Below are 25973 nucleotides of genomic sequence, written 5' to 3' on the forward strand. Positions count from 1 at the left end.
CCTCTAATGACTCCAAGAGGCAGAGACCATGCAAAAGCAATTTTTTTTTTAACAAGCAGGCAGGGTCCCTCCCAGAGGATGTGAGAGCCCCAACCAGATTTAACAAGCCTTTATATAGCTTTCAGACAGTGGAAAATTACAGTAGGGTGGTTCATTTCAGGTAGTGTGGTCCATTTGACATTTGCTCAGTTACATTTTTGCAGGATTTAGATAACCACAAGTCCCAAGGTTTGCAACAGTTCAAATGTATCTTTTGGTCAAGGGCAGGTTCCTGGGATTTAGGAAGGGGTGGGGTCCAGGGAATTAAGGGCGAGTCCTTGGGAAGCTGCAGAGAAAAATTATTTTATTTCTTTTACCTTTCACAATAATGTTTTTACTTTTTTTTTTAAAATAAAACCCATAGATGGGGCCGGCGCTAGAGATAAGGTGCCTGCCTTGCCTGCGCTAGCCTAGGATGGACCGAGGTTTGATCCCCTGGCGTCCCATATGGTCCCCCAAGCCAGGAGTGACTTCTGAGCGCATAGTCAGGAATAACCCTGAGCGTCACCAGGTTTGGCCCAAAAACCAATAAATAAATACATAAATAAATAAAACCCATAGATGAGTGAGACTATTCTATGTCTATTTCTCTCCCTCTGGTTTATTTCACTCAACATCATAGATTCATGTATATCCATGTATAGGAAAATTTCATGATTTCAATTTTCCTGATGGCTGTGTAATAAATATTCCATTATGTAGATGTACCACAGTTTCTTTAGCCATTTATTTGTTGAGGGACATATTGGTTGTCTCCAGAGTCTGGCTATTATTGTAAATAGCACTGCAATGAATATAGATGTGAGGATGAGATTTTTGAATTGTATTTTTGTGTTCCTAGGCTATATCCCTAGGAGAAACCACCTACTTTTCTTTCTTTCTTCTTTTTTTTTTTTTTTTTGGTTTTTGGGTCACACCTGGCGGTGCTCAGGGGTTACTCCTGGCTGTCTGCTCAGAAATAGCTCCTGGCAGGCACGGGGGACCCTATGGGACACCGGGATTCGAACCAACCACCTTTGGTCCTGGATCGGCTGCTTGAAAGACAAACGCTGCTGTGCTATCTCTCCGGGCCCAAAATCACCTATTTTTAAAGAGCCTAACACCATGACTAAAAAGACAAAAAGTATCTTGGGCCCTCAGCAAAAAGAACTGACTTTATTCTTTTGTAAAAGATTTAAGTCATAAAACCCAGAGAAACAATAATAAAAAAAAAAGCTGGGAAAAAGGAGACTTAGAGGAAAAAGCCAGCAGGAGCCAAGAAGAGAGGAGAGAGAAACCAAAGTGGTCCCCTCAGCATCCCATCCCCAAGGCACTTCCGGTCCCAGTGAGTACTTCCGGAATGATGACCGGGAGGACGTACTTCCGGCAACATGGCGGGGAGTACTTCCGGCAACACGCCCGGGAGCACTTCCGGCAACACGCCCGGGACAAGCCAATCAGAAGCAAGCTTCCGCCCGGGACGAGCCAATCAGAAGCCTCCTCCTCCGGCAGGCAGCCAATGGGCGAGCGCCTTACAAAGAGCCAACCGCGGCGGCGCTGTCACTGTTGTGGTCCTGCCCGCCTGTCAGTGCTTGTGCGGAGCGGTGCGGGGCCGGTGCGGGGCTGTGGGCTAAGCCGCCTCCACAGGCCGGCAGGAGCCGCGGGCGAGCGGGCAGGTGGGCGAGCGGGCGGGCGGGGTGGGCGTCGCGGCCGCCGCCGGGCCTGGGCCTAGGCCTGGGCCGAGCCTCCGCCGCCATGCAGCCGCCCGGCGCGCCCCCGGCCTACTCGGCGCCCAGCGGGGACTTCACCTTCGTGTCCTCGGCCGACGCCCAAGGTGGGTCCGGGGGTTGGGGTGCCGAGGCCCGGAGGGAGTCCTAGGTCTGACAGGTCCAGAGGTTCGGAGTCCGGGCTCCGGGTTCGAGGTTCGAGGTCCGGGATCCGGGAGTCCTAGATCCGGGAGCGGAGGTCCGTGCTTTGAAGTCCAGGGTCCGAGGTCCGGGGTCTGAGGTCCAGGCCTGGGAGTTCTAAATCCGGCGGCTCCAGGTCTGGGGTCCGAGGTCCGAGGTTCGGGGTCCAAGGTCCTGGGTCCGGGTGTTCTAGATCCGGGGGCCCGACGTCTAGGGTTCGAAGTTCCGAGATCCGGGGTCTGAGGTCTAGGGTCCGGGCTCCGTGCTGGGAATCTTAGGTCTGGGGTTCAGAGGTCCGGGGTTCGAGGTCCGGGAGTCCTAGATCCGGGGGTCCGAGGTTCGTGGTTTGAGGTCCAGGGACCGAGTTCCGCAAGCGAGCCCGAGGTTCGAGGTTCTGGTTCTAGGTTCCAGGATCTGGGGTCCGGGACTCCTATGTCCGGGTCTGAGGTTCGAGGTCCTGGGTCCGGGAGTTCTAAATCCGGAGGCCCGAGGTCTAAAGGCCGAGGCTCAAGGTCTGGGGTCTGAAGTCCAGGGTCCTAGGTCCAGGGTCCGAGGTTCGAAGTCCAGGGTACGAGGTCCAGGGCCCGGAGTCCAGGCCGGGAGTCCTAGATCTGGAATCCCAGAGTCCTGGATCCGGGATCCGAGGCCCGTGATCAGGAAGTTCTAGATCCGGGGGGTCTAAAGTCCGGGGCCCGAAAGTCCTAGATCTGGAGGTCTGAGGTCTAGGGTTCGAAGTCTGCGGTTCGGGAGTTCTAGATCCGGGAGCCCGAGATCCAGGCCTGAGGTCCAGGGTCCGGAGGCCGAGAGTCCTAGATCTGGAGGTCTGGGTCCAGGCGATCCAGGCCCGGCGGGGGTGGCAGGCGACCTGCTCCCACCGCTCCGCTCCCCGGGAAAGGTTTGTGGGGTGACCCCGATGGCCCCCGCCGAGCCCCGAGCTTCGTCTCCGGAGGGAGCGGCTGGGCTGGACCCGGGGAAGAGTCTGCCAGGGCTCAGTGGGGTGGGCAGGATGGAGTCTGTGTGTATCTGTGTGTCTGTGTGTCCATGTCTGCCTGGGTGTCCCAAGGTAGATGGGAGTGGACACAGTGCGTGTGTCCGGCACCTTGTCCTGACCCAGGCCCCGTTCCTGCTCCAATTCAGTCACATTTGTCCTGGATTCCCCAAGTAGCCTGGCAGCTTGTACCCTGGCCTGGATGCTCGGGCCCTGACTCTCTCTAGAGGCTGTTTCCTTTATGCCAACGGGTCTCTGCTGCTTTCGCGGATCTTGTGGCCTAGGGACTTGGTGCATTTTGCTCTTTCTTAAGCTTGTTGGCAGTTCCTTCCCCAGTGACAGGACTGGGCCTTCCCCTGGCTGCGCTTTCCCTTAGCTGCGGGAACCTGTCTAGCAAGGCCAGAAGATCCGCCAAGGCCACCTGCCCAGGTGCCCAGGTCATATGGCCCAGTTTAAGATTTGAGTTTGGAATTTTTTTTTTTTTTTTTTTTTTTACTTTTTGGGCCACATCTGGTGACACTCAGGGATTACTCCTGGCTATGTGCTTAGAAATTGTTCCTGGCTTGGGGACCATATGGGATGCCAGGGATCGAACCACAGTTTGTCCTAGGTTAGCCACATGCAAGGTAAACACTCTACAACTTGCCAAAAAGAGTCCTAGGGCCATATATTTCATGGATAAAGTATTGTCTTGTATACCATATGCCCCCTTGTCCACCCCGTTCTAATCTTAAGAAGTCCTAGGAGTGATCCCTGAGCACCCCTTTGGATGGCCCTAACATCCTCATTACCCCAAAAGTTCTCTCATTTTGGTTGAACTTCTGAAACAAACTAAAACATTTAAAGCAAGCATAGCTGCTTTGTTTCTTTTTGGTTTGGGGGCCACACCCAGGAGTTACTCCAGTCTCTGTGCTCAGAAGTTACTTCTCAGGGAAAGTTACAAGCTCAGGGGACCATATGGGATACCAGGGATTGAACTCTCATTGATTTTTAGGGAGGAATATCAGCTTTAAATTTATTAGATTTCAAAAGAATGTATTATGGCTAATGTGTGTGTGTTTATGGAAAAGTTCAGTACATGTTTATGTTCTAGGCTATGCGCAGTAAATTTCTGTGTACATGGTGTTTTTGTTGTTTGTTTTTGGGCCACACCCGGCAATGCGCAGGGATCATTCTTGGTTCTGCACTCAGAAATCACTCCTGGGGGCCGGGCTGTGGCGCAAGAGGTAAGGTGCCTGCCTTGCCTGTGCTAGCCTTGGACGGACCACAGTTCGATCCCCTGGCGTCCCATATGGTCCCCCAAGCCAGGAGTAACCCCTGAGCGTTACCAGGTGTGGCCCAAAAACCAAAAAAAAAAAAAAAAAAAAAAACAGAAATTACTCCTGGCAGGCATGGGGGACCATAGGGAATGCCAAGGATTAAACCCGGGTTGCCGCTGTGTTATCACTCTGGCCAATGTGTACACATTTTTATATTCTTGTTTTCCTTAGGAGTTAGCATTCTTAAACAGAGCTAAGGCATCTGACACAAAAATATAACTAGTTTGCACACTGGCTCTGTATACTAACCAAGAAACTGAAAATAATCTTTCTAGATAGCATCCAAACTACATAGGTTCCTTGTTTTTCCTGGCACCAGTGATCCCCGATCCCCACCAGAAGTGAACCCTGAGTACAGAACCAGGAGTAAGCCCTGGTATGGTCCCCTCCAAAAATTTAAGAAGAATTCTATTGAGCTTTATTGTTCTTGTTTTTCATAAAGATAAAGGCATAGAAAAATTCAGTAAACTCTTTTTGTTGAATCTAGAATTAAGAACTACTGCTCTTCTCAAAATTCTTTTCACTAAATCATGTCTTTTATATTACTTAGAAATTGAGGGCTACGGAGAGATAGCACAGCGGCGTTTGCCTTGCAAGCAGCCGATCCAGGACCAAAGGTGGTTGGTTCGAATCCCGGCGTCCCATAGGGTCCCCTGTGCCTGCCAGGGGCTATTTCTGAGCAGACAGCCAGGTGTGCCCAGGTGAGCACCGCCGGATGCGGCCCAAAAACCAAGAAATTGAGGGCTGGAGAGATAGTACAGTGGGTAGTATGTTTGCTTTTCACGAGTTGATCTGAGTTTCATCCTTTACATCCTATATGGTCCCCCAAACCCCACTAGGAGTGATCCCTGAGTGTAGAGCCAAGAGTAACTCCTGAGGGGCCAGAGAAATAGCACAGTGGTAGGGCATTTGCCTTGCACACAGCCGATCCAGGACTAATGATGGTTCGAATTCTGGCATCCATCCCATATGGTCCCTCGAGCCTGCCAGGAGAGACTTCTGAGCACAAAGCCAGGAATAGGCCCTGAGCACTGCTGAGTGTGACCAAAAAAAAAGAGGCGCTGAAGCAGTGGCGCAAGCGGTAAGGCATCTGCCTTGCCCGTGCTAGCCTAGGACGGACCGAGGTTCTATCCCCCGGCGTTCCATATGGTCCCCCAAGCCAAGAGCAATTTTTGAGCACATAGCCAGGAGTAACCCCTGTGAGTCACCAGGTGTGCCCCAAAGAGAGAGAGAGAGAGAGACAGAGACAGAGACAGAGACAGAAGAGAGAGAGAGATAGAAGAGAAATTGAATGTTGTAGCTGAAATCTCGTTTTCCAAGTCTTGTTTTAAAATACTGAACTTTCCTAGCTACTGTTTATGTGATATTGGACAAGTTACTCAGCCACGTTGAATCCCAGTTTTCTTATTTATAAAGTGGAAATAATAGTATACGAAGTACTTTGATAGTCTGCAAAAGCAAAGGACTTAGTATTTTCTTTGGCAGAGCTAATTGCCCAAGACCTACTAGTAATGCTGTGGTTGCTAAAAACTTTGTTTTTGTTTTCTTTTTAGCCGAACAAGGCATGCCATGTGATCCTATTTGAATGCAAGGCAAATGTCTAATCCACTCTCACTCTGCCCCCTGTCTCCACACTTTCAGGTCTTCTTCAGCGTGCATATTGCCTTTGCAATCCCAAGGCTTCTCTCTCATTCCTTAAGCAAGGCCTATAATTACAGGTTCAAGAGTATGAGCTATGTGGACATAAACCAGTATAGTGGAACCTGGGCTGCATATTTAGCTCAGTGGTGTAAAATTACTTCTGAAAGCCATAATGAAATGCAGATGTGTAAATGCAAGAATTTAATCGTGGGCCCGGAGAGATAGCACAGCGGCGTTTGCCTTGCAAGCAGCCGATCCAGGACCAAAGGTGGTTGGTTCGAATCCCGGTGTCCCATATGGTCCCCCGTGCCTGCCAGGAGCTATTTTTGAGCAGACAGTCAGGAGTAACCCAATTTAATCGTGTGCTACCAGAAAGTATAGTAGAGATTTTTTTTAAAAATCAGCTTTTGGGCCATACCTAATGGTTCTCAGGGCTTCTGACTTTTTGTTCAGGGATCACCAGTCTTTTTTTTTTCTCCCGCTCTTCCCCTCCCCCCCTCCCCCCCCCCCTGCCAGCCCGGGATCACCAGTCTTGGTGGTGATCAAAAACGTAAGAAAAAAATGTTTTTGGCTTTTTGGGCCACACCTACTTGTGCTCAGGGATCACTTGTTCTATGCTATGCTCAGGTGAACATACGGGGTGCTGGACTATGGGATGAGGTTGGCATGTGTGCAAGACAATTATCGTCACCCCTGTACTGTTTCTTCATCTGGATGTGATTTGCTTATTTTATTTTATTTTGTTTTGTTTTTGTTTTGGGGCCACACCCATTTGACGCTCAGGGGTTACTCCTGGCTATGTGCTCAGAAATTGCTCCTGGCTTCGGGGACCATATGGGATGCCGGGGGGGGGGGGGGGGGGAATCAAACTGCAAGGCCTTACAGCTTTCGCCACTGCTCTGGCCCCATTGTTGTTGTTGTTGTTGTTGTTTTTTGGAGAGGGGTGACACCCAGCAGTGCTTGAAGGTTACTCCTGACTCTGCAGTCAGAAATCACTCCTGAATGGGCCTGGAGAGATAGCACAGTGGCTTTTGCCTTGCAAGCAGCTGATCCAGGACCAAAGGTGGTTTGTTCGAATCCTGGTGTCCCACATGGTCCCCTGAGCACCTCCGGGTGTAACCCAAAAACCAAAAAAAAAAAAAGAAATCACTTCTGGCAGGCTCAGGGGACCACATGGGATGCTGGAGATTGAAGCTGGGTCTGTCCTAAGTAGATCACATGCAAGGCAAATAACCTACCCACTGAGCTATCACTCTGGCCCTGACTTGCCTTTTTTTTTTCTTTTTTCCTTTTTGGTTTTTGGGTCATACCAGGCAGTACTCAGGGGCCAGTCCTGGCTCTATGCTCAGAAATAGCTCCTGGCAGTCTTGGGGGGCCATGTGGGATGCCGAGATTCAAACCACCATCTGTCTGCATGCAAGGCAAATGCCCTACCTCCATGCTATCTCTCTGGCCCCTGGCTGCTTTTTTTTTTTTTTAATTTTTTTATTTTTAATTATGAGAACAGAGATGCAAAGAAAGAGGACAAGGTAAAGTTACAGTGGAAGGACAATCACCCATAACATAATTCTCAGAAGTCCCCTTGCTGATATCTTTTTTTTTTTTTTTTTTTTGGTTTTTGGGCCACACCCGGTGACGCTCAGGGGTTACTCCTGGCTATGCGCTCAGAAGTCGCTCCTGGCTTGGGGGACCATATGGGACGCCGGGGGATCGAACCGCGGTCCGTCTCCTAGGCTAGCGCAGGTAAGGCAGGCACCTTACCTCGAGCGCCACCGCCCGGCCCCCCTTGCTGATATCTTAACTTTGAACTTTCAGCCAAAGAACATTAAGACAAACAAAATAGAATCCATGTACAATTACTTTGTTCCTCAAGTCCCCAGATTGTAACACATTATAATATTTCTTAACAGCACACAAGGCAATCTAAAGCCATAAAACTTACGTAACTCCTTAAACATTAGAGGCATAGTATTTTTTATATTTTCCTGTACATGCATATTAGCTTAAGTTAACCTCAAATTTTAAGTGGGTTTTTTTTTTAAGGATTAGAGTCAAAGGAGCACAGTAAAAACGGTGTTAGAGTGGCAATTGTTGTTTGCATAGGTCCACCAAAATATGAGGGGCATGGAAAGGAATAACCTTGACCTAAATACAAAGAGACCCTACCCCTGAAGTTTCCTGGCATAAGACCAACTCTAGGCTCCAGGCAAGTCTGGCTGCTTTTTTTAAAATAAAGAATGAAAGAGGGGCCCCGGAGAGATAGCACAGCGGCGTTTGCCTTGCAAGCAGCCGATCCAGGACCAAAGGTGGTTGGTTCGAATCCCGGTGTCCCATATGGTCCCCCGTGCCTGCCAGGAGCTATTTCTGAGCATAGAGCCAGGAGTAACCCCTGAGCACTGCTGGGTGTGACCCAAAAACCAAAAAAAAAAAAAAAAAACCCAAAAAAAACAAAGAATGAAAGAGAGGGGGCTGGAGAGATAGCATGGAGGTAAGGCGTTTGCCTTGCATGCAGAAGGTTGGTGGTTTGAATGCCCGGCATCCCATATGGTCCCCCAAGTCTGCCAGGAGCAATTTTTGAGCATAGCATAGAGCCTGGAGGGGCCCGTGAATGCTGCTGGGTGTGACTCAAAAAACCAAAAATAAATAAATAAAAAGAATGAAAGAGGACTTTTTTTTTAGGCTGAAAAGTAGTAGGGCTATATTGCTGATTTTTGGGGGGTTTTTTGGGTCATACCCGGCCGCGCTCAGGGGTTACTCTGGCTCTATGCTCAGAAGTAGCTCCTGGCAGGCTCAGGGGACCATATGGGATGCCGAGATTTGAACCACCAACCTTTTGCATGCAATGCAAATGCTTTACCTCCATGCTATCTCTCTCCAGCCCCTATATTGCTAAATTTTAAAGAATGGATGTTTCATATATGGACAGCACAAAGAAGTGCCTGACATAAAAAAAAATGACCCCATCAGAAGAAATAAAACAATATTTAATGAACATTAGTAGCACATGGTCAGGGCCCGGAGAGATAGCACAGCGGTGTTTGGCTTGCAAGCAGCTGATCCAGGACCTAAGGTGGTTGGTTCGAATCCCAGTGTCCCATATGGTCCCCCGCACCGCCGGGTGTGGCCAAAAAAAAAAAAAAAAGTAGCACATGGTCATCTCCAGCTGAGCTTTCTGCTCTTTGGCCTGGTGTCCCTCTGGGAGGGCAGGAAGAGCCTTCACTTCAGATTGTCCAAGTCTGGTTCCTGGTTGAGAAGAGTGTTGGTGTCCCAACTTCTTGGACTTCACAGGACGACTGCTGCTCAGGTCATGTGCCCCCCAGTGTGAGGAGCTGAGCTTTATTGTCAATGGTGACCAGATCCACTGCCTCCCCTGGTGTTTGGTACGCAGCAACTCACTAAATGTTTGATGGCTGATGCTCTGGTGATTAAAATAAAGGTGTCAAGCTGCCGGGACTAAAGCCAGCCTTCACTTGGCACTAGCTGCCAAGGCTGAACAGCCAGAGTACTGAGCAAGAAGTTCCCCTTCAGGGGCCGGGCGGTGGCGCTAAAGGTAAGGTGCCTGCCTTGCCTGCGCTAGCCTTGGACGGACTGCGGTTCGATCCCCCGGTATCCCATATGGTCCCCCAAGCCAGGAGCAACTTCTGAGCGCATAGCCAGGAGTAACCCCTGAGCGTTACTGGGTGTGGCCCAAAAACCAAAAAAAAAAAAAAAAAAAAGAAGTTCCCCTTCCTATCTGTCGGTATTGAAATATTAATTATTTTCCTTCTAAACTTAAAGAAGAGTTTTTGTTGTTGTTGTTTTGAGTTTGTAAGTCACACCTGTCTGTGCCCAGAGCTTACTCCTGTCTCTGTGCTCAGGTATCACTCCTGGCCATGCCAGGGAACCAGGTGTGGTGCCTGGGATCGAACCCAGACCAGCTATATACAAAGGCAAGTGCCCTTCTTGTTGTCCTGTCTCCAGCCCCTCTGTGGGACATGTAAGGTCATATTCTTGGCCAGCGGTAGAGTGTGAACTTATTTTTATTTTTTTTAGGCCACACCCATTTGATGCTCAGGGGAAACTCCTGGCTAAGTGCTAAGAAATTGCCCCTGGCTTGGGGGGACCATATGGGACGCCAGGGGATAAAACCTCGGTCCTTTCTTGGCTAGCGCTTGCAAGGCAGACATCTTACCTCTCTGGCCCCTAGAGTGTGAACTTCTATGAAAGACTCTGGATATTTCTGCGCCTCACCCTTTTTGGTTTTTGGGCCATACTCGGGGTTACTCCCAGCTCTATGCTTAGAAATCCCTCCTGTCAGGCTTAGAGGACCACATAGGATGTCGGGGATTGGGGCCGGAGAGATAGCATGGAGGTAAGGTGTTTGCCTTTCATGCAGAAGGACGGTGGTTTGAATCTCGACATCCCATATGGTCCCCAGAGCCTGCCAGGAGCGGTTTCTGAGCATAGAGCCAGGAGTGACCCCTGAGAGCTGCCGGGTGTGACACCCCCCAAAAAAAAGGTGTTGAAGGAATTACTCAAGCGTAATGATAACTAGGATGTTGGGGATCGCACCTGGGTCCGTCTTAGGTCGCCTGCATGGCAAGGCAAATGCCTACCTGTGCTACCTCTGGCTCCACCATGGGTCCCCTTAATAAAGAATGGTTGCTCTTAATATATAGACTGGGGGGGGGGCCGGGCAGTGGCGCTAAAGGTAAGGTGTCTGCCTTGCCTGTGCTAGCCTTGGATGGACCGCGGTTCGATCCCCCGGTGTCCCATATGGTCCCCCAAGCCAGGAGCAACTTCTGAGCACATAGCCAGGAGTAACCCCTGAGCGTTACCGGGTGTGGCCCAAAAAAAACCAAAAAAAAAAAAAAAATATATATATATTATATAATATATAGACTAGGGGGATCCAGAGGGGGGGCGGGAGAGAGAGAGAGAGGAGAGCCTGGATCCAGTAGAGAGAGAAGAGAAGAGAGAGAGAGAGGAGGAGAGAGTGAGACTGGATCCCAGTAGAAGAGAGATACAGAGAGACAGAGACAGAGAGAGAGAGAGACAGAGAGAGAGACAGAGAGAGAGAGGAGAGAGAGAGAGATGGGTTTTTTGTGGGTTGCTTTCTTTGCTATTTGTGTAGACGACCACTTATTAACCCCCCTAACCTTCTGGAAACTTTCAGAGATGACCTTTATGCCTGTCATAACCTTACAGTCTCCTGCCTTTTGTCTTGCCATTTCTTTTCCTTAGATTTCTTATTTCTTCTCTGCTTATCAGACTTGTATTATAGTAGCTCCTGAAGAACTGTGACCCTTCTTCCTTTCCTACAGGCAGCCCTGAGCTCATGCTCATCACTCTATCCTCTACTCCACCAGTCTCTCGACAAACTCCCTTTCTCCAGTCTCCTCCCCTCTTAAATCAGCCTAAGATTGTTCACCAGAACACACAGTTGCTTTACTTACAAGCCCTTTTTCTGTCTTGTGTTGATTATAAGATAGGCTATTTACCCTTTGGGTAATGGACTTCTCATAACCAGCAGCATGCACTTATAGTCAGCCTTTTCACGGCCAGATGTAGAGCTTGTATTAATGATACAGGATCAGAAACAGTGTGGGGATGTGGCCTTAGTATTGCGGCATGGGAGAGCACAGGCTCTGCCATGATCGAGTCCTCGGTTGGTTCCCAGTATCATTTGCCCACCCTACTGCTAGGAGGTTATAGGTGGCAGAGGATTTTGTCCAAAACCGCTTAGTCCCTGAAAATGTACAAGTTCTAGTTCTTCATCACAATTATCATACAGAGGGGCCAAAGAGATAGCATGGAGGGTAAGGCGTTTGCCTTTCATGCAGAAGGTCATCGATTGGAATCCGGCGTCCCCCATATGGTCCCCCGTGCCTGCCAGGAGCCAATTTCTGAGCATGGAGCCAGGAATAACCCCCTGAGCACTGCCGGGCTGTGGACCCCCAAAACCCACACACAAAAAAAATTATCATACAGAATTTAAGTTTTAGAAATCATGACAAATGCTATAAAGGAAAAACCCAACCTAATGTAGTCTGGGAGAGAAAGGGGATCTTCTTTTTTGTTTTTAAGGTAAGTTTATTAGAAAGTAAAGTATAATGAGTATAAAATAATAATAATGTGCATTTTGTTTCTGGAGAGGACCAGCAAGACAGGGTACTTGCCTTTCTGACTTTTGTCTGATCCTCGGCATCCGCATATGATCCTGAGCCCCTCAGGAGTAATCCCTGAGTAACACTGAGTATGCCCCGCCCCCCCCCCCAAAAAGTAACTAGAAAGACTAGAGTTAACTGGTCAAGTTACACAATCCTTGCACTTAGAAGACCCCACAGTTTGTTTTTAGATTTTTTCCCTTTTTTGGGGAGCCATACCTGGTGACATTCAGGGTTCCTTCTGACTTGGGCTCAGAAATTGCCCTGGCTGGTTGGGGGACCTATTGGATTCTGGGGATTGAGCCTGGGTCCATTCTGGGTTGGTCACATGCAGGGCAGACACTCTACCACTATACTATCTCTCTGGCCCCTTAGATTTTTTTTCCTATCTTTTGTCATTTTCTAGAGGTTTCCTGAGTCTCATCTTGGAGCTCCATGATCTTTCCCCCTCAGCTACTGCTGTTCTGTTACTCAGAGCATCTACTGAGTTTGGTTTTTTTTTTTTGTTTTGTGTTTTTTTTTTGGGGGGGGGGTCACACCACCGTGGTGCTAAGGAGTTCTCTCTGGCCTCCTGAACTCAGAAATTGCTCCTGGCAGGCATGGGGGACCATATGGGGATGCTGGAATTTGAACCACTGCCTGCCCTAGATTGGCTGTGTGCAAGGCAAATGCCCCTACTGCTGTGCTTTCTCCTCTTGGTCCATCTAACTGCACCTTTTTTTTGGCGGGGGCCACACCCGGTGATGCTCAGGGAATTACTCATGGCTATGCGCTCAGAAATCACTCCTGGCTTAAAGGACCATATGGGATGCTGGGGGATTTGGACCGAGGTTCATCTGGGTCAGCCACATGCATGCCTTACCGATGTGCCACCCATTCCAAACATACTATATGTTTCTGTCATTTCTTCTTTCTTTCTTTCCTTCCTTCTTTCTATTCTTTCTTTCTTCTTTCTTTTTCTTTCTTTCTTTCTTTCTTTCTTTCTTTCTTTCTTCCTTCCTTCCTTCCCTTCCTTCCTTCCTTCCTTCCTTCCTTCCTTCCTTCCTTCCTTCCTTCCTTCCTTCCTTCCTTCCTTTTTTCTTTCCTTCTTCTTTCTCCTTTTTTTTTTTCACACCCCAGCCAGCACTCAGGGGTTCCTCCTGGCTCTATGCTCAGAAAATCGCTCCTGGAGGCTTGAGGGACCCTAGGGGATGCCGGGATTTCAAACTACCGTTCCTTCTGATGCAAGGCAAATTCCTACCTCCACTGACTATCTCTCGGTCCCGTTTTGTCATTTCTTACTGTACTTTCCCCCATTTCAGTCTTCTTACTTTCTTGTAACTCTTGTCAGCTGTGCCATTGTTTCATTGAACTTGGTAAAGAGCCCCAACCACTGTCACTACAGTCACTGGAGTTACAGAGCTGGTTGGCACTGGTTGACTCACCCAGGGAACTTGGTTCGGCTTCTGTGTGGCCTGTGAGATTTGTGAGGAAACTGTCCAGGCACAAAGCTGGGCTCAGTGATAAGGTGGAGTTGTGATTGAGGCAGCCAGGATCTAGCCCTACACGTCAGCCTGCATTTAATCTTACCTGGGTGGAGGGAGAGGAAGCAAGCAGAGATTCCCAAGGGAGAATTTTCTAGAACAAATAAATTTGAGAATTGAAGAATGTGTGGTGCGTACATTCTTTTTTGGGGGGAGTCACACCCAGCGGTGTTTAGGGTTACGCCTGGAGCTGCTGCGCTCAGAAATTGTTTCTGGAACAAAAAAAGAAAGAAAGAGAGAGAGAGAGAGAGAGAGAGAGAGAGAGAGAGAAGAAAAGAAAGAAAAGAGGGAGGGAGGAAGGACGGAAGAAAGGGAGGGGAGGGAGGGAGGGAGGGAAGGAGGAAAGAAAGGAAGGAAGGAAGGAAAAGGAAAGAAAAAGAAATTTGCTCCTGGTAGGCTCGGGGGACCATATAGGATGCCAGGAATCGAACCACCATCTGTTCTGGGTTAGCTATGTGCAAGGCAAATGCCCTAGTGCTGTGCTATCTCTCTGGCTCCATGGTGCTTAATTCTGAAGTTGAAGAACCAGCCAGGTAGAAAGTAAAGTCCCCTGGGTCAAAGGGATCCTGGTTCATTCAAAAGAATTCAGAGGCCTAGTATGACCAGAGCAAAGGGTGGAAGGGATTGCAGCAGAACTCTGGGCTAGGATAGTAGCCAGGGTGTGCTAACTTTTGGGTACAGTGAAAGGCAGCAGGAGGCCACTGAAGGGTGCTAAAAGGGGGGGGGCAGGATTTGGTTTTCGTTTGTTTGTTTTTGGGCCACCCCCAGTGGCGCTCAGGGGTTACTCCGTGACCATATGGGATGTTGGGGGATCAAACCAGGGTCCATCCCAGGTCTGCAGCATGTAAGGCAAACGTCCTACTCCTGTGCTATTGTTCTGACCCAGGATTTGCATTTTGAAGCATCTTAGCTGCCTTTAAGAGAATGGTTGTGTTAGGGTTCGAGGTTCTCACCTGGTGCTGAGAATCAAAGACCCACCTCCCAATAATCAAGATACAAAAGGGAGTTTACCTTGGTTAACCAAGTCCGAGCCTCATCCCACTAGGGGTGTTTTGGCAAGGACCCGAGTCCAATCCTTAAAGCCAATTTATATAGGAAATTACAAGCATAGGGGGCCGGGCAGGTGGCGCTGAAGGTAAGGTGCCTGCCTTTGCTGCGCTAGCCTTGGACGGACCACGGTTCGATCCCCGGGTGTCCCATATGGTCCCCAAGCCAGGAGCAACTTCTGAGCACATACGCCAGGAGTAACCCCTGAGCGTTACCGGGTGTGGCCCAAAAACCCAAAAAAAAAAAAAAAAAGAAATTACAAGCATTAACAGAGTATTTGCTGGTGTGACCCCAAAACAAAAATAACAACAAAAAAATACACCAGAATATTAACAAGACAATCATTTCATTATATAGTTGTCCTTAATCACTGATTTTTCTGCTCAACCTTGGTTGTCTAGGTATACTATAATTTGAACCCTGGTTTTTAGGGGATCTCTGATTCCAAAACTGATTGTCAGGGGGATCTCTGATACAGAAACTGGATGAGGCCAGGAGGATACTCTGACTTAGACTTATGGTTATTAAAGGAGCCATTTTCCCAAGTTACACTCACTTCCTTATTCCTGGAGGCACTGACTGGTTTTATTTCTGAGTTAACTCTCTCTCTGCTTTTAGCTAGAAGTGGAAAAGTCCACTTTACTAGGGCTTATCTTTCTCTAGAGTTCCTTATTATGGACTTAGAGGAGAATCTTGGTCCTTACAGTTAAAAAGAGATTTACAGTTAAAGTCCATTACAGTTAAAAGGAGATTAAAACCAGAGTTACTGAGGTAGCAAATCAGAGTGTGCACTGGTTGAGTGAAAAACTGTCAAAATACAGACCAATTTAAACCAGGTTCAATACTCTTGGAAGAAGAGCAGGCAGGGCCCCTCTTCTCGAAGAGGTAGGGAGTGGGAGCTGTCTTGGTGGGAAGGGTTTCTGTCTCCCGTCGCGCTCGTCCAGCAGTTTCCAGCACCACATGGACCCCCTAAAGGTTGCCGGGTGCAGCCCTATTAGGTCATGAGCTCTGGGATCCCCAAGCACCCACTGGATCCAGGGAAGCAGCATGACCCTGGAGGTCCTCGCATCCAGCCACTGATAGCTTGGCCCAGGAATTTCCACATGAGGCCCTGGACCTTTGGCCAGTTCATGGGGTTTTCTCACCACTACCACCACCCACCAAATAAAAAAGGAAATTTTAGATTTGGGTCCAGAGAGGCTGATTAGCAGTGGTGCTTACTTGCATGTGGCTTACCTGGCCTCTAATTTCTGGCCACCACATATGATACCCGAGCACCACTTAAGAGAGATCCCTGAGCTCAGAGTCACGGAGTAAGCCCGGGAACACTGCCAAGGTGAGGTGGCTAACAACACAGAAATGTAAATAATTTCAGCCCTTTTTGTTTAGTTTTGCTTTGGTTTGGTTATGGTTTTTGGGTCCACCACCCAATGACGCTCGGGGTCTACTACTGGCTTTGCACTCAGAAATTGCTCCTGGCTTGGGAGACCCCATTTGGGACCACGACGATGGGGATTGAACAGAGATCCTGTCCTGGGTCAGCCATGTGAAAGGCCAAATGCCCTATCTCTGCACTATAGCTCTGGCCCCAATTCCAGCTGCCTTTAACCATCGCTCCTAGGAACTGACCAGGTAAGCATACAAGGACTCGGGATTTGCTTTTCAGTTCAGCCTTCCTTTGTTGTCTTTTTTTGTTTGTTTGTTTCCATTTGCTATTTTTAAATATAAAAATCTTTATTTAAGCACACATGATTACAAGCATGATTGTAGTTGGGTTTCAGTCTTTTTTTTTTGTTTGTTTGTTTGTTTTGTTTTTGGGCCATACATGGCGGTTCTCAGGGGCTTACTCCCTGGCTGTCTGCTCAGAAATAGCTCTGGCAGGCACGGGGGCCCTATGGGACACCGGGATTCGAACCAACCACCTTTGGTCCTGGATCGGCTGCTTGCAAGGCAAACGCGGCTGTGCTATCTCTCCGGGCCCTGGGTTTCAGTCTTAAACAGAACACACACTCCCCCTTCACCAGTGCAACCTTCCTACCACCAATGCCCCCATCTTCCTTCTTCTGGCCCCTGGAAAAACATTTCCTTTCTTTCTTTTCTTTTTTAAGCCTACAGCACCCGGTATTCCCAGGTGGTCTCCCATCTAATTACTAACCAAGCCCGACGCTGCTTAGCTTCCAAGATCTGGCGCGTTCAGGGTGGTATGGACATAGACTTTTTTTTTTCTTTCTTGTTTTTGGGTCACACCCAGCAGCACTCAGGGGTTACTCCTGGCAGGCTCAGGGGACCATATAGGATGCCAGGATTCAAACCACCATCTTTTTGCATGCAAGGCAAATGCTCTACCTCCATGCTATCTCTCTGGCCCCGAAAAACATTTCTATTGCTGATAAGCTGTCTGGTCAAGGCTATATTGTTGTAGCAATTCGGGCTAAGATGTTCCTATACCAAAAAAGATAGTACCTACAATTTATAATGTTTTGTTGTGATCAATAAATTGTAGACATAATCCAGTAATTATTGTCAGTGTTCTTTTGAACGAATAATAACTCTGTTAATCTGTTATGGTGGGGAGCTGAAGAGAGCACAGTGATAGGACATTTGCCTTGCATGCGGCCAATCCAGGACGGACCTGGGTTCGATTCCCAGCATCCCATATAATCCCATTCCCCCCCCTGCCCCCGAGCCTGCATAAAGAAGAGATTTCTGAGCATAGAGCCAGGAGGAACCCCTGAGCGTCGCTGGGTGTTACGGTGGCCAAACATTTTGCATATTCTTTTTTGTTTGTTTGTTTGTTTTGGGGCCACACTGGGTTTGATTTCCGGTATCACAAATGGTCCCTTGAGCCCTCCAGAGTGATTTCCTTTTATACGGGGGTGGACACTACACCCAGCAGCGCTCAGGGGTTACTCCCCTGTTCTGTGCTCAGAAATTTAGAAATTGCTCCTGGCAGACTTGGGAGACCATATGGGTGCTGGGGATCGAATCCGGTCAGTCCTGAGTTGGCTGCATGCAAGACAAATGCCTTGCCACTGTGTTATCACTCCATCCCCTCCAGGAGTGATTTCTGAGTGCAGAGCCAAGGGTAACCCCTGAGCATCACTGGAGCAGCGCCCCTCTGTCTCCCCCCCAAATTCCATAAAAGGGCTTAGGAATGGAATTAGCCTAGTGTGAGGTCCTGGCTTATTGCCTGGTGCTATGTGTGCCCCAGGGTGTTCTGCTTCAGGGATCAGGATCTTTGGTGAGGCAATACAGAGATGTAGGGACCCAAGGAATAATACAGTGGGTGAGGCGTTTGCCCTGCGTGCGGTAGACCTGGTTCCATCTCCAGTATCCTATAGGGTTCCCTGAGCCAGCCAGGAGTGATCCCTGAGCACAGAGCTGCAGTAACCACTGAGCATTGCTGGGTGTGTGCCTCCCCCCCAAAAGAGGCAAATGGCAGAGAGATAGTAGGGTTGAGGTACTTTTCTTGAGTATAGCCTAGTACCAGTTCGGTTTCCAGTACCATCTGCTCTCCGACCTTAGAGCTGGGAGTCGTTCTTGAGCATCACCTGTTGTGGTCTCTCCCCAGATTGTTTTAAAGGAAAAAATGATAATTTGTGTTTAAAATTTTATTTTCTTGGGGGTCGGAAAGATAGCATGGAGGTAAGGCATCTTGCCTTGCATGCAGAAGGACAGTGGTTTGAATCTCGGCATCCCCATAATGGTCCCCCGAGCCTGCCAGGAGCGATTTCTGAGTGTAGAGCCAGGAGTAACTCCCTGAGCGCCTGCCGGGTGTCGGACCCAAACTAAAAACCCAAAAAAAAAAAAAAAAAAAAAAAATTATTTTCTTGGGCCAGAAAGAAAGCCTTCAATATATTGAACTTTGTGTATGGGATGCCACCTGGATTTGGCTCCCCAGTGTCAATGGTCCCCTGAGCGTCACCAGGAACAAGCACTGAGCCAGAAGGAGCTCTTGGGAACTTCTGGCTGAGACTCAGGAACCCAGAAATGAAATGTGTAAAATCCTCTCCCTCCTCTTGATGGTGTTGCTTGTGTGTGGAGGGGGGGAGGCGGGGGTTTGCGCATGTGCCTGGCTGCCCCTCTTGGCCTGCGGTGCTCAGACCCTTGGTAGCTGTGCTCAGTGAGGTGTACATCCTCAGTTTCGGTGCTTGCTCAGGTGCCCCCCCCCCCAGAGCCACACCCCTGGGTGAGTCATACACGCTATTCTTTTTTTTTTTTTTTTTTTGGTTTTTGGGCCACACCCGTTTGACGCTCAGGGGTTACTCCTGGCTATGTGCTCAGAAATCGCCCCTGGCTTGGGGGGGACCATATGGGACGCCGGGGGATCGAACCGCGGTCCTTCCTTGGCTAGCGCTTGCAAGGCAGACACCTTACCTCCAGCGCCACCTACCCGGCCCCGTACACGCTATTCTTGTGCTTGCCTGTGGTCACACTTCTGGCCATGCTAGTCACATCTTTTTAGAGCAGTGCTCTTTTTTGTGGTGTTCATGGCACCCCCAACTGGGACGCAGCTGGGAATGGCCTGTAGGGCTGTGGATCTCCTAGCTGTCACAGACAGCATGGAGGCTTGAACTAGGCAAGGGTGACACCCCCCGGATTTGACCCTTCTAGCAGTTGTCTTGCACTACCAGCCCCAAGCTCTGCCCTCCAGCCTGAAATTCTTGTTTATTGTTTGTTTTAAGTGAAAAACAGGCTCTTTTGGACTATACTGAGGAAGGGGAGGGAGAGGACAAAGAGAGGGAGGGAGAGATAAGAGTAGGAGGAGTAACTCGCTCAAGAGAGATTCCTGAGCAGGAGAAATAGCCATGGATGTAGGGCTTTTGCCTTGCATGCAGAGGATGGTGGTTCGAAAAGCCCAGGCATCCCATATGGTCCCCCAAGACCTGCCAGGAGAGATTTCTGAGCGTAGAGCCAGGAGTAACCCCTGAGTGTTGCCAGGTGTGACCCAAAACCAAAAACAAAGAAGAGAGATTCCCGAGAACACAGAACCATGTATGAAAGTTTAGTTCAGATCGTCTGTGCTTGTCCTGGAGGGGCTTTGGACTTTCTCCTTTTTCTTTCTTTTTTTTTTTCCTTCTGATCTATTTGGTAACTTACCAAACATATCTAGGCTAATTGCCCAATCTGGGGGACTTTCCTGTGGGCGTCTTTCTCCCCATAATTGCATCATCACAAACAGCAGGCGGCTGCTTCTGGAATTCAACATCTGTCCATGATAAGTTCTTGCTTGAGGTGAAGTGGAAAATAACTGTGCAACCAGCAAGTTCCTTCTGGGCTCCGGCCTCCAGGCTGTGACCAACTGCAGGCCACGAAGTTCCTTATCAGCGCTCCTTTGCCCTGTGCATTCTGTCCCTTTGTAGTTAAGTATGAACACGCTCACACTTGCGCGGCCATGCGTGTTAATTAACCACATTGAAGTGTGAGCCATTGATGTCAGCGTGTTTAAATGCAGATCTTTTTTTTTTTCCCCTTGAGCCCAGGAAAACAGTTGTGAAGGTCCTTTCAGCCTCCAACTCCACAGCCTATAAAGTTGCTGCTGGACTAAAAGACTTCCTGATCCCAATCTTCCTCCCCCTTGTGAAAATCAAGAAGAGCACTAGTGTTCGGATGGAGGATGTCACTCCAGGGCCTAGAGCAACAGTTTAGTGGTAGGGTGGTGCAGGGCACACAGGACAATCTGGGTTTGAGTCTCCAAATTCATGTGGACCCCTGACCCCGCCAGGAGTGACCCGGCTGCGCACAGAGAGTTAGGAGTCAAGTTCTGCAGCCCCACCAAAGTGTGGCTTCAAGAATGAAAAAAAAAAAGGAAAGAAAAGAAAAAAATTATAGCCTAAATATCAGGGTTTTTATTTTCAAATTAGAAAAAACTTCAAATTAGAAATTTAGAAACTCAGGTCGGAGAGATAGCATGCAGGTAAAGCGTCTGCCTTGCATGCAGAAGGTCAGTGGTTCGAATCCCGGCATCCCATATGGTCCCCCGAGCCTGCCAGGAGCAATTTCTGAGTGCAGAGCCAGTAGTAAACCCCTGAGTGCCCGCTGGGTGTCATCCAAAAAAACAAAACACAAAATGAAATTTGAACCTTTTTGAAAATTAAAACTGTATTAAAATTGGGCCGGAGAGATAGGCACCAGAGCGGCGTTTGCCTTGCAAGCAGCCAATCCAGGACCAAAGGTGGTTGGTTTGAATCCCGGTGTCCCAGTAGGGTCCCCCCGTGCCCTGCCAGGAGCTATTTTCTGAGCAGACAGCAGGAGTAACCCCTGAGCACGCCGGGTGTTACCCCCCCCCAAAAACAAAGTATTAAAATTAAATTTCAGGGGGCGGAGAGAGATAGCATGGAGGTAAGGTGTTGTGCCAGAAGGTCATTGGTTCGAATCCCGGCTTCCCATATGGTCCCTGTGCCTGCCAGGAGCGATTTCTGAGCATAGAGCCAGGAGTAACCCAGCTGAGCGCTGCTGGGTGTGGACCCAAAAACAGAAACAATTAAATTTCAGGTTAAAATTCATTAAAATTAATTTTCAAATTAGGAAAAATTAGAAAAAAGACACAAACAGAACAAATTTGAGGAAATGGGTCGAAGAGGATAGCATGGAGGTAAAGCGTCTGCCTTGCATGCAGAAGATAGGTGGTTCGAATCCAGCATCCCCATACGGTCCCCCGAGCCTGCCAGGAGCGATTTCTAGAGTGTTAGAGCCAGGAGTAGCCCCTGAGCGCTGCTGGGTGTGACCCAAAAACAAAAAAAAAATTGAGGAAATCATTTACAGATACTGTATTTCTGTGTTCAATACGAAGAGACTATAAATTCAAACTGGTTCTATTTTATCAGTATCTGGGAAAACTCCTAAAAAGTCTTTTTTGTTTGTTTGGTATTGGTTTTGGTTTTTGGGCCAACACCCTGGCAGCGAGCAGGGGTTAATCCTGGCTCTGCTCAGAAGACACTCCTGGCAGGCTTGGGGGACACTTTATAGGATCGAACTGAGGTCCCTCCCAGTTTGGCTGCATGCAAGGACAAACAACCCTACTGCTGTGCTCTTCTCTCCAAGCCCACCTCCTAAAAAGTCTTAATGGGGCCAGAGAGATAGTACACTGGGGGGTAAGGTGTGTGCTTCCTCTGCATTCGGTACCAGCCAGGGTTCCATCTTGGCACCCACATATGATCCCTGAATGCAGAGACAGGAATAAGTCCTGAGCACCAACTGGGTGTGGCCCCAGAACTATGTTTATTTATTTCAATTTCTAAAATCTTTGTAGAATAGTGTGATACTAAAACCTGAAAAGAAGGTTGACTTGGGGACTAGAAGCCAGAACAACTCACGATTTGCTCTGAAAATTAGTAGCTGAGCTCGGGCTTGGCTTCATGATGCAAGCTCTGAGCGCTAATTGCCACTGTCGCCAGCAGGCCTCGGTGACTAACAGGAGAGCCTCCCAGTGACTGAAGGCCCTGCCGGAGTTCTCATCAGCTCCCACAAGCCAGCCTAGAATTTGGGACTGGCATGCCAAGAAAACTGCCCTTTATCCTCCAGATGATCTCCAGGGAAGGAGGGAGGCTGTGTGTTCAGGTGCTCTGCTTTCCGTGGCCAGAGCATGCAGAGCCTTGCAACGCAGCTGACACCATTCCTTCCCGGCCATCCCATGTGGTCCCCCTAGTCCACCAAGAGTGAATCCTAAACACAAGAGGAGTAAGCCCTGAGCACTGTCAAGTGTGGCTCAAAATTAAAAAAGAAAAAAAAATTTTTAAGGTTAATTCTGTTTTCCTTTTTTTTTTTTTTTTTTAAAGTAGGAAACTAGTCTTTATTGGAAAGTACTAAGGAAGAGGAGGGAGAGGATAAGAAAGGGAGAGAGCCCTGGTATACAACCCCACCTGGAATAGGAAGTCTCCATCTGGGGGGGGGGGGCGGGTACAGGCCCACGTGTGCCAGCTGAGACCGTGTGTTCATGAGCCCTGGGAGCACAAGTGCCTCTATTTTGCTTTTGCCAGAATTATTTTTGGTTATTTTGGGGGGGTATTTTTTTGGTTATGTTTTGGGGGTCATACCCGGTTGCCACTCAGGTATTATCCTGGCTTTGCACTCAGAAATTGCTCCTGGCAGGCTCGGGGAACCATATGAAATGCCAGGGGTCAACCCGGGTTGATTTTGACTGGATTTATTATTGCTTCAGCCCAGATTTTTTTCCTTTTTTGGTTTTTTGGGCCCACACCCAGCGGCACTCAGGTTACTCTTGGCTCCTGCACTCAGAAATTGCTACAGGCAGGCTCAGGGAGCCTATGGTGGTGCCGGTATGGAATCCAGGTTTTGTCCTGGGTCAGCTGCATGCAAGGCCAAACACCCTACCTATCTCTCCGGGCCCCATCCAGAATTATTCTTTTGGAGGATCCTTCCTAGTTTGGTGAATTCCAGCTAACAATAGTGATGGCTGTTTACTAGTACTTCAACTTTTTCTTATAAAGATGTTTCTTTTCTTACTCCTGGCATGAGGGCAAGCAAATTCTTTACTGTTTGTAATTTCTTTTGACCAGAAAATATGTCGCTTGTCCTACTGTGTTTTTCTGTGACCTTTTTGGGGAGTCCCACACCTGTACTCTCTCTTCAGCCTTGTAATGGAGAATGTGGTCATTATTCTGAATTGTATAATATTGAAGGGAATCCAAACTTAGATTATTAACAGAGTTGGCATATTTTATACCACTTACAATTTGAAGTTACTGTTTTAAGTTTAGATGTAGTTTCAATCTAGCTGTAAAAACATTTTGTATATCTTCAACACACTTTTTGTTGTTTTTTTTTTGAGGGGGGGCACACCTGGCAGCTCTTAGGAGTTACTCCTGGGTCTTTACTCCTCCTGGCGATGCTTGGGGACCAAATAGGATGCCAGAGCCTTGGTTCACCATGTAGAAGGCAAGCACCTGAACTATTTATCTGGCATCATATCTTCAGCTTTCTAATCTTTCTTTTTTATTGTTGTAAAATAAAATATGATTTGGGGGTCAGCACAATGGATAGGGCTTTTGCCTTGCACATGACCAAACCTGGTTTAATTGCCAGCATCCCATATGGCCCCCCCGAGTCTGCCAGGAGTGATTTCTGAGGCAGAGCCAGACGTAAGCCCTGAGTGCTGCTGGGTGTGGCCCCCAAAACAAGCAAAAAATGATTTTAATTATCTATTTGCATTTCCAGTGATTGAAGGCTTCAGGCTTGCAAGGCATATTCTCCGTTGCTAAAACTATGTCCCTGGTTTCATTCGGACAGATAGTCCATTGGTTAAGGCTCTTGCCTTGCACACACATGACCAGGATCAAACCTCCGACATCCCATATGGTTCCCTGAGCCTAGTGAGGAGTGATTCCTTAGGGTAGAGCCAGGAGTAACCTGAGTATCGCTGGATTCACCCAAAAAAGCAAAAACAAACAAAAAGATTTTTTAGGTATCTTTCAGCTATAAAATTTGGAAACACATGCAGTAGTAAATGTTCACAATTAGATTGTCTTCAAATAGTCATGATCTTAGCTGGATGTATGCTCATACTGGTTAAAATTTTACACTTCCAAAAAAAATTTTTTTTTAACACTTCCACGTTTGACTTGGGTTTATAGTTTTGCTTTCTTTTCCTCCTCAGATCTCAGTGGTTCCATAGCACCGCCAGATGTAAAATTAAAATCTTGGTGTGAGATTTTATCAAAGACTCTACAGCAACTACATTTCTGAGACAAAGAGGATATGGCTGGCTTTTGGAAGTTGAAGATGATGATCCTGAAGACAACAAGCCCTCTTGTATGTAAAAACAGTCATAATATGGTTTTTCTTTGTGTGTGTGTTTGTTTATAACTACTGTGGGTGATTTTATATATATTTTTTTTGGGGGGGGGGGTCACGCCCAGCAGCACTCAGGGGTTACTCCTGGCTCTATGCTCAGAAATTGCTCCTGGCAGGCTCGGGGGACCTTACCATTTGCGCCACCACTCCGGCCCCCTACATGTACATTTTTATTGGCAGTCATATTTAAACTTAAAATCTTACAGTCTCAGTATTCAGAAGTCTGAGCCTTTTCAAGAGTCTGCATTTAAACATTTCAGGGAGGAGCTGGATATCGACCTCAAGGACATCTACTACAAAATCCGCTGTGTTCTGATGCCAATGCCGTCCCTGGGCTTCAACAGACAAGTGGTCAGAGACAACCCTGACTTTTGGGGTCCTCTGGCTGTTGTTTCTTTTCTTTTCCCATGATATCATTGTACGGACAGTTTCGGGTAAGTCTGTCTTCCCCCAGTTGCAATCCTGAATATTTGAGGAATTTCCAGATCAAAGGTAGCCAACTGCTAGCCGTCGCATTCACTGCGCTGTTTGAGAAATGCCTTCACTCTGTTTTGGGCTTGTTCCTCCTCAGACCTGTTCATAGCCAGTGTCGGGGCTTAATTTAGTTCAGTGTATTCCAGACATTCCTTGTCATTCACGCAGAAGGCTGTTATATTTGTACTCTTGTGCACGGGTGAAATGCAGCTAGCTGGCTGAAGGGGCCACATGGCTGCCCACTGTGTTCTTTTGATTTCCCCCAGAGCGTGAAGTTTAAAATAATACTTATCATTGTGTTCTTACCTTTAGTTATTGTATTTGGGGTTTTTGTTTGGGGGGGGGATTGGGAGGTGGCACACCTGGCTGTTTCCAGGGCTTACTCCTACCTCTGTGCTCACTACTGTAAGGACTGGGATTGGGCAAGGGACTGAGCCCTATTCAGCACCCAGTGACTGTACTGTCTCCCAGAACTTCACTGGTCAGGTTTTGTTTGTTTGGATCATACCCAGCAGTGCTCAGGGCCCACTCCCTGGCTCTGCACTCAGGAATCACTCTTGGGAGCCTCATGGGACCATATGAAGGTACCAGAGATCAAACCTGGGTCTGCTACATGCAAGACAAATGCACTACATGCTGTATTATTCTCAGGCCTCTTCTAATTTTTGGGATGGAGGGAGTTGGGTCACCACAAACACAGCGCTCAAGGGTTACTCCTGGCTCTGTGCTCAAAAATCACTCTTGGGGCGTCAGGAAGGTGGCGCAAGAGGTAAGGTGTCTGCCTTGCAAGCGCTAGTCCAATCCCCCGGCTTCTCAATATGGTCCCCCCCAAGCCAGGGGTGATTTCTCAGCGCATACTCAGGAGTAACCCCTGAGATCAAATGAGTGTGGCCCAAAACCAAACAAACAAAAAAATCACTCTTGGCAGGCTTGAGGGAACATATGGGATGCCAGGGATCGAACCCAGGTCAGCACATGCAAGGCAAATGCCCTACTGCTGTGGAATTGCTCCAGCCCCCTCTAATTGTGGTGTTTTTGTTTTTTGTTTTTAAATTTTATTTTAGGGGCCAGAGAGATAGCATGGAGGTTCGAATCCT

General features: G+C 48.2%; 1 protein-coding gene across 1 annotated transcript in view; it reads left to right on the forward strand.

The window, feature by feature from the left end:
* The first annotated feature begins 1732 nt into the window (after positions 1 to 1732).
* YIPF4 (Yip1 domain family member 4) overlaps positions 1733 to 25973 on the forward strand; it is a 33317-nt gene continuing 9076 nt past the window's right edge. Inside the window, 5 exon segments of the mRNA XM_049784242.1 lie at positions 1733 to 1852; positions 24206 to 24244; positions 24247 to 24364; positions 24663 to 24801; positions 24804 to 24836. Coding sequence (XP_049640199.1) covers positions 1774 to 1852; positions 24206 to 24244; positions 24247 to 24364; positions 24663 to 24801; positions 24804 to 24836 — 408 coding nt within the window. The 5' untranslated portion in view covers positions 1733 to 1773.

This window comes from Suncus etruscus, chromosome 12 (genome assembly GCF_024139225.1).
Source record: "Suncus etruscus isolate mSunEtr1 chromosome 12, mSunEtr1.pri.cur, whole genome shotgun sequence".
NCBI classification, from domain to species: Eukaryota; Metazoa; Chordata; class Mammalia; order Eulipotyphla; family Soricidae; genus Suncus; species Suncus etruscus.